Source organism: Coffea eugenioides, unplaced genomic scaffold (genome assembly GCF_003713205.1).
Source record: "Coffea eugenioides isolate CCC68of unplaced genomic scaffold, Ceug_1.0 ScVebR1_2115;HRSCAF=3082, whole genome shotgun sequence".
In the NCBI taxonomy this organism is placed as follows: Eukaryota; Viridiplantae; Streptophyta; class Magnoliopsida; order Gentianales; family Rubiaceae; genus Coffea; species Coffea eugenioides.
This window is the reverse complement of record NW_020862573.1, coordinates 28,845-37,416: the sequence shown is the minus strand read 5'-3', so window position 1 is coordinate 37,416 and position 8,572 is coordinate 28,845. Positions and strand designations below refer to the sequence as shown.

Sequence of the window (8,572 nt, the reverse complement as noted above, 5' to 3'; positions counted from 1 at the left end):
ATTGGGAGAAGGAAGATAAGTTTAAAACATTCAAGGTGCCACGTGTCGCGAACCGATTGGAAGTTGGACTTTGACCTAATTCTTACCTTTACTAAATATCAAATTTTGACCAATTTCTTTCCATTTTTCCTTGTTCTTGGCCGGCCCTCTAGAGAGAAAAAACAAGAGAGACTACTTCAATTTCTAGCTTCCAACCTTGCTTGAATCTTGAGTTCTAGTCAACCAAATTGGAAACTACTCCATACAAATGCTCACTAAGGAGGTTTAAAGGTTTTGGTGGAGTTATTTTGGAGGAAGAAGGTCTAAGCTACCATTTTTCCTTGTGGTCATAAGGTATATTGTCAAGAAAATCCTTCTTTACTTCTAGTAATTGCATATTAGTGGTTTAGAAATGAGAAATATGTAGTTTTATGAGGAATATTGTGATTTGAAGTAATGATTGAGGAATTTTCAGTTTTCTTAGAGAATTTCCTGCCCTCATGTGATGATTGATGGTTGGCCTTGATTTACTAGCTTTGATATGTGAAAATTCTAGTGATTTAGTATTAGTTTCATTTGCCTAAAGAAATTTTTCAGCTTATGTGCACAATTCCAGCTTTAAGTTTTTGTATTACCCTGTTCTGACCAGTTTCATTCGGCCATGATGGAGGCCGAATTGGGCTTAGGTTAAAACATGAAAGTTGTAGAAAATAATGTTTTAGAACTGTCTATAAAATTTCAGCTCAATCAGAGACTATAGCTTGTGAAATGACCGAAATACCCTGAACTGCCCACAAGCCTTGTTTCACGGACAGTTTTCTGTTTTCTCTGAGATTTCTATTTTTGACCATGAAAATGCATGATTTGGCTTTGGAGGTCTTCATAAGGAATGTAGGTAGATGTCTTGGCTTCGAAACACCATAAGATTCGTTTCAATCCGATAAGTGTAGCTTCAGTTGTGGTTGTTATGCCGAAAGGTGTGTTTTATCTATGATTTGTATGTGAAATTGTGGTTGGTTTGAGATTAGATTTGGTGTTTGATTGTAGGGTGGAAAGTGAAGAAATTAAGGGGAAATATTGTCCATTTATTTTCTTGTAATTTGAGTGAGTAAAAGTGATATTGGAAATGTGATTTTTGTGATGCATTGGACTTACTTTTCTTAGACATACTTAGGTCCACTCTAGTGGTGTTAGATGAGTTAAAGTTTACTTGAACTTATACATTTTCACATGGTGAATGTGACGACTGTTTTAAACATGATACTTAGTTGCAAATGTCTAGTTTTGAACTTCAAATGTTTACTCATTTCCTTTCCAAAGCAAAGAAAAGTTGCATAGGGTTTCTCAGCCGCAAAATCTAATTTTATCAAGCGAGGCTTTGGGTGTGAATTTAGGGTTTGTTTATCTTTCTTTTCATATGATTTTACTCAAAACACTTGTTATACGTTGTTTCTTTGCATATGTGTTAGTTTTGAGCCAAACAAATAGCTTTACGAAAAATTGAACAAAACTATTTTTCATATCCGGCCAGGTTCTGGCCAGATTCTGACGTGGCACTGTTTCATTTGTTTTCCGATGGAATTTTCTAAAAACCTTTTGAGTATAGTTTTGTGTTGGGTTTGGGAACCTCTTAGTTACTCATGGTCTTTGATCCAAATGTACTCTTTTCACTTCAAAAATCATATTTATACATTGTACTAGTAGGTATTCGAATTTTCTTTGATTCACCTAAAATTTTGATGGGTGAAGCATAATGTGTTTTCTTGGTTACTCTTAGGGTTTCTTGGTGATTGAGGGTATTATCCGGAAGAAAACTTTGAACATTACTTTGCTTAAATAGGCGAGTGTTCTTTGTACGTTATGTTTTCTATGACTATGTGGATTGCTGTGACTATGTGACTATTGGTGAATATTTGATTAAATGTTAAATATTTTCAATGATTTCTAAAAATAAATTTTACTAGGCGAGTGTGTACTTTACCGCACTCGACCTAAATGAATGTGGAATTTACAATGATTAAATGCTACTTTTGCATGAATGTAAGCCGTTTGGCTGAACTGGGCCCTTGCCCTTCGTTGCCGGTCGACTCGAGCCAGAAGCGGACTCAGTCGGGCGATTGGTGATCCTGGGTTAATGTTTGGTATACTCGAGTATGACCACGAAGATTGGTGGAGACTGGTTAATGTCCAGTAGGGGGAAAATGAAATGAATGAATGAATGGCAAGAACAATGGAGGGGTTTTCACTTACAAATATAATTTTTAATGACTGAAGGAATAAGGAAATGATTGGTGGAATGAATGAACGAAGGGCTCCACGTGAGCATGTACCCTTTTAATGAGTGTGTTATCATTGTTTTATATTGTAAATGTTTTCTGGATTACTTGTTATTACATGATTAATGTCCTTGTCAATTACTTGACTATGTGTATGGAACCTCACTGGGCTTTTAGCTCATTCCGTTAGTTTTGTTTTCCTTACAGGGGATGCGAGCGAGGGCGTGAGATTTGTGCAGACTAACCTGGACTAGTTTTTGAAATTTTATTTTTTTATTGTTCTCGCGCTAGCGCTTGAATAGGGTTGAATGTATTGGGCACGAAGCACTTTTGTTATATTTGGGCCTATATTACTGGTTGAGATAGAAATGAATGTAAGTATATGTGCTAGTTTGGAAATGGTTAGTTCTCTTATCCTCGAGGTTATATCTTATTTTGCTTGAAAAGATCGAACGAGTCCTGGCGAGAGTTGGGCAGACGTCCGTCGAATCCTTTGGTTCGCCTTAGGGGGAAATGGGGCTGTCACAGAGAGTTGGGCAGGCGATCTGCCAAAGGGGGAAGTGGGATCGTCACAGTTTGAAACGTCAAGGGAGGTTTATGAAATTATCCCTTTTGCTTATTCTTATTTGTGACGTGTGTAAACAAGATTTACAATTTAATGCAATTATGTATTAATTTATTTCTCCATGGAATACCATCATGTATGTATTAATTCATTTCCAACACAAATACCAAATATTATTCTAAACTTTATTGAGATTGGGCAAGAAGATACAACTTACAACCCTTGTCATCGCTAACGCAAAATTGTCAAAAGAAAAAGAACGAGTTCTCAAAAGCTAGAGCTAGATAGATAGTAAAAGAAAAAGAGAGTAAAAAGAAAGAAGAAAAAGTTCTCAAAAGCTAGAACTAGATAAATAGTAAAAGAAAAAGAGAGTAAATGGAGTAAAATTGATTAGAGGACCAAACTCAAGAAGCTAGGACCCTTAATTCAATTAAGTATGGGGGCTCTGCTCTTCTTCTGGGTACCAGTATCTGTTATAGAACCACATAGAATCAGCTGCAACTGGCATATTATCTTGGTTTCGATGCCAAGTGTAGTATGCATGAGTTCGATTCTTTATTTCAAGAATTGCATGCCCAAAACTTGCTTCACGATATGCTGAGTAACTTGGCTGTGGATCTATGAAACTGCACCAACCAAAGTGTGAAACAATAAGTATTTATGACAATACCGATATGGGTTGCGACAGATTTTGTGAAAAAAACTGATTAATTGGAATCAAATGAAATTTCTCTTGGATCGATTTAAGCTTTAACTTATTAAAAAACTGAGTTTTTTTTTCTTTTTTCTTTTTTAATCAGTCCCAAATCAGGTGAAATAATCAAACGAAAACACTCAGTCAGAATGGTAATGAATGCATTCAAAGGGTGGAATTTTGTTAGAAAGATGAGAAAAATTAGAAAGCCTGAAAAGATCCTCTTACTTGTTAGCAATGCCTTCAATATTACCACCATCCCCAATGGTTATGTAGACCGGAGCAGAAGCATCCTTAATAGGAGTGCTCAATCCATCGGTAATGTTGTACCTCACATTTGATATTCGCTCCTGTTGTGCATGACCAACAACAAAAAAGAAAAGTCACTTGTTGTCAAAATCTGCATTTCGACCTTCTTTTATTTTATTAATTAATTAATTTTTTTTTATTTTGGAGGGGGGTTTGCCTCATTACAGAGGGATATTGACTATGTTTGACTTGCTACTCTTTTTCTTTTTTAATAACATTACAATTAATCCAAAGTGTTAGTCCCGCAAGTATGGATTAATAGAAACACATTACAAAACATTGATATTACAACTATACACTTCAATAAGTGCTAGTCGTATAATTAGTATGGATTAGAGAGCAGTTAACAGAAAAACAGTAGATCGAGAGAATTCGAAAATAAAAAAATCTTGGTACTTTTATACAAACTTCTGAATTGCTCAGTTGAGTTGGCATTTGACAGAACAAAGATTTCTACTAAATTACCAGGAATCTAAAAACTGATATAACTGTTAACATATTTGGCATTTAGTGTATATCCTTGATGCACAGTTTCTTTAAACTTCAGTTTTAGCAATTTAACTTATGGAGTAGATAAAAAAATGGACTGATTTTCTTTTGAAAATACAATGATCGACGGATTAATCATTCAAAATTGGAAGCTCCTACTTACCGAGCGTTCATAACAGTGAACATGTCCTGCAAACACGATGTCAACCTTGTTTTCCACAAACCAGGATTCGAACATTACTCTCATGCTTTCTCCTTCCATGTAATGGTAGTTGTTGCTGTTATACCATGGAGAATGAAGCAGAACAATCAGCCACGGAGTCTCTTTCCTGTTAACCTTTGGGAACTCCTTCTGAAGCCAATCGTATTGTGGAGTGTATTTACCTAGTTAAAACCAATGACAAACCTCAGTCCTTTTTCTTGTTACAGTGAACTTTACTTCTCAATATGGTGACAATATATGAGGAAGCCAATTGGGTACGTTAAGGAAGGAAAATAAAGTGACTAAATTATTGGTAAAAATCACCTATGGTCTTGTATAACTAGTAATTTTTCCAACGTTCACATTATGAGTTTTTTCCTTTTTTTTTCACACAAGCGAGTTTTGATAAGTGACACATAATCAATATTCAAATTTAATTTTTCTAATTTTTTTGGTATATGTGTCACCCATCCAGAATAAGAAGTAGACTTACCATAAGTTTTTTTTTTTTTTTTGGGCAGTTTGTATATTGAGGAAGTATACTTACCATAGGCAGAATAAGAAGAAAGGACAATTATGTAAGTTGATGCTCGTTTGATGGAGTACCAAAGGGGAGATGAACTCTTGGATGCTTTGTATGGTACTTCATATCTATGCAAATATGGCTTGAAAGGAGTGGTTTCACCCTAAAAGGAAGAAGAACATGTACAAATCAGCATATTAAGTTTTGAAGCTGAATAAACACAATATGTAAGAGAATCTAATATCGCTATGTGACATTTCTTAGGGGCCTTTGCTTAAGATCATGATATTATCTTGAAGGGCACCCCCCCCCCCCCCCTCCCCAAAAAAAAAACTGTGCAGAAAGGTCTTACAATTTCAGGGGCATAGTCAATTTCATGATTCCCTGCAGTCCAAATCCATGGTTGGTATGCTGTACTCTTCTCAACAAAACGACCCCATGTATCCCACCTTCTGTTATCATGCAATGGATGGTCATCAGCATATGAAAGATCACCAACCATCAACATAGCTTGGCCTTTTGGGTTTGCAATATAATGCTCTAAAGTTTGATTTGAGTCAACTGTTTGTCCCAAATCCCCTACACATCAAAAAAAAAACACATTTTGTCATAATACATAAAGAAAAATCACACACGCACAAAGAGATGCACTTCCACAGGAACTCACCTATGACACCAAAGGTATAAGGAACATCAGGTCCTACTTTGGGTGGAGTAGTGAAGGAGAATCTCCTAACGACCGAGTGCAGTCCAAGTTGATATATGTACTTTGTATCATGCTGTAAAAAGGAACAAAAAATGGAATTAGTGTTATTTTCACATGAATCTGAAGCTGAGAAGAAAATTATGAAATCCAAATTTAAACAAAAAGTTACAAATTTAGTTTGTTACTTTTCCAAAAGAACACTCCAAGATATCGTATCCAAGAAAACATTCATGATAAATATATAATGCAAATCTATAATACAAGGAATTTTTAATTTTACTTATTGATTTGGATCTTAAAGTACATATTGACAAAAATCATAAACCATATTGAACTTGATTTTAAAAAAAAAAAAGAAAGAAAAGAAAGAGTATAGTATTGAGCATATATAATTTTCTTCCTTGTCCTAGATTTTAACTAATTTAATTGGAGCGTCTAATTAAACACCGAGAATAGAAAAAAGCACACCTTCAATCCTTTTATGGTGGCATGGTGGATGTGCCCAGAAGTGTAATTATAATATTTATAAGCAGTGCTTCTTGAGTGAACTTTGTGCTTCGTTGGATCGGTGCCCTCTGCTTCCCAATAAATCACGGAGCCATGATGTTCTAAAGGTGTCACCCATGAGATGATCATACTTCTTCCTTCATGATCTCCTTGAGTTATATGAACCTAGATTACCCAAAAGACACATTTCAGTTAGAAAAGAACAACAGTAAAAAGGATGTAAATACAAGTGTTAAGCTATAGCAATAATCACAAATATTATGCCAAAATCTATGCTTAGATAATAAACAAGTAATTTTTCGACCAAAATCTCAAAAATTAAGTTCGACTTAGTTGTGGGCCAATTAAAGAAGGACAAAAAACCTTAGCGGCCATTAAACTATTGGCGGGATCATGTTTTGGCCATCGAACTAATTTTTGTCAATAATTGGCCACTAAATAATTTAATCCGTTAACCTGTGACTATTTCGTCGTTAATTGCTCTTAAGTTCTCAAATTAGAATTACACATAGCAATGTCCGGGGCAATTTTGTCCAGAACATGATAGTGGTAAGACTTACAGGGTTCAAGGATTGGCTTTTCTTGGATTTTCTTCTCTTGGATTTTCTTCTTCTTGTTGTGTACACAAGAACAGAGCTTCGGTGTTCTCTATAGAGTGAAGAAGGCCTTAGGTCTTTTGGAAGCAGAGGACTGGTACTCAAAGTGCCCATATCTTCTAGTTCCAGGCAACAGCTAGTGCCGTATGGGAGAGAAATAGAGAAAGTCGGAGTCTTGAACTCTTGAGCTTGGACTCCCTTCTCAAAATTAAATCTCCAATATTTCAGGACACCCTCCCAAACAATATATCAAATATCTCATGTACATCAGATTAGTTATAAGTGGCGAGAATCTTTTTTAGGGAATTTTGGGGCATTTTGGTTTGCTTTGCTTCGATGCTTCACCTTTTGCAGCTTGAAAGCATTAGATATCAACTTTTCTTCGAAGCAAGTAGGCAAGCGTATCTTTCATTTGCTTAGGCGGGAGCGGAATTTGGAGGACGTCTCCTCCGGCTGCAGCAACCGGCAGTCCTCTGGTTGAACGGCGAGTTATGGTGGAAGGGTGTGAAGTAGTTTTGGATTCATCTTCTTGGACCATCACGGTGGCCTTCCGGCGGTGGTGGCGGTTCCTCTGGCGGCGGTGCAAGGAACACTGAGGGATGCAACTTGGGGTTCGGCCGGTGACTCGGTAGAAGATGCTGAAGGTCCAGCAACTCTTTATTGTTCCGAAATTAGCCGTATTGGACTTTTAGGGTCAGTAAGCTCACTGAACAAAATTGCCCCCGGACATTGCCACGTGTAATGCTAATTTGGGAACTTAAGAGCAATTAACGATGAAATGGTCACGGGTTAACAGATTAAATTGTTTAGTGGCCAATTATTGACAAAAAATAGTTCGATGGCCAAAACATGATCTCGCCAATAATTTAATAGCCGCTGAGGTTTTTTGCCCATTAAAGAATAATTTTAAATGGAGACAGCTAATGGTTTACCTGCTCGGGTGCATTGTGTCCAGCAGGTGGAGGAAATAGGTCAAGCGGCATATCCACTGATGGTTCAGGTTTTCTCACATAATTACTCGTCACACCTCCATTTGAAAACTCAACAATTTGCAGTAGCACAGAGAAGATCGTAAGGAACCACATGGTGTGCATAGATAGCTAGCTTTCTGTAAACCATTTCATGAATGTTTCTTGATTAGTGAATAAGAATCATAGTGAAAAAACTGCTAAGTAAATCATAACTCATAGTAGTACGTACAACTCAATTTCATCAGAACGATAATTCTACTACTAGTCAATGAAATAAATGAAGAACATATTTTTCCATCATGACTCACTGTTTCATCTTACCTTGGTTTGAAGTACTAGAGAAGTGACCTTGGCAATTTTAGTTGTTAAGATCACGAAAAAGTAAGAATGAGTGGACAAATAGGAAGAGTTTTCGTTTCTTGCTTCACTTTTTTGTTTGAATATATACACTATCTCTAGCAAGCATGTAGGAGAATATTCACGATATTCCTATCCAAATGGTATATTTCTCGGAAAGGTTGTTGATATGTTCAAGATTCCTTTCAAATGTATCTTGATTAGTTGATTTTTTGGTTTTCTCTATCTTTTTTCACTGGGTATCGAATGATGATTGTATAATGATGATTATCAGCTAACTGATTCTTGAGTTTGAATAGGTGATAGGGTTCTATTAAGGATAGGCTTCCTAATTTTATGTGTTCGGTTAATCTTTAGTTTAGTAGTTACTGCACACTCAATGCGCGTGCATATTAAAA

General features: G+C 36.1%; 1 protein-coding gene across 1 annotated transcript; it reads right to left on the bottom strand.

The window, feature by feature from the left end:
- Window positions 1-3,208: 3,208 nt before the first annotated feature.
- On the bottom strand, window positions 3,209-7,844 carry LOC113756242 (purple acid phosphatase 25-like). Its single transcript, XM_027299999.1, has 8 exons — window positions 7,779-7,844; window positions 6,212-6,415; window positions 5,705-5,816; window positions 5,390-5,616; window positions 5,062-5,200; window positions 4,476-4,696; window positions 3,743-3,864; window positions 3,209-3,446 (listed from the first exon to the last, which is right to left on the bottom strand). Exons 1-8 carry the CDS (start codon window positions 7,827-7,829, stop codon window positions 3,251-3,253), a joined length of 1,272 nt encoding a protein of 423 aa, XP_027155800.1. The 5' UTR covers window positions 7,830-7,844; the 3' UTR covers window positions 3,209-3,250.
- Between the last annotated feature and the right edge of the window lie 728 nt (window positions 7,845-8,572).

What these genes read in the sequence shown, in the direction of transcription:
- LOC113756242 (XM_027299999.1), bottom strand. Translation starts at nt 7,829, where the DNA reads ATGCCGCTTGACCTATTTCCTCCACCTGCTGGACACAATGCACCCGAG. An exon ending in TTATACCTTTGGTGTCATAG is followed by an intron (nt 5,617 to 5,704) that starts GTGAGTTCCTGT and finishes TTTGATGTGTAG; the next exon opens with GGGATTTGGGACAAACAGTT. An exon ending in TTCACTGTTATGAACGCTCG is followed by an intron (nt 3,865 to 4,475) that starts GTAAGTAGGAGC and finishes CATGCACAACAG; the next exon opens with GAGCGAATATCAAATGTGAG.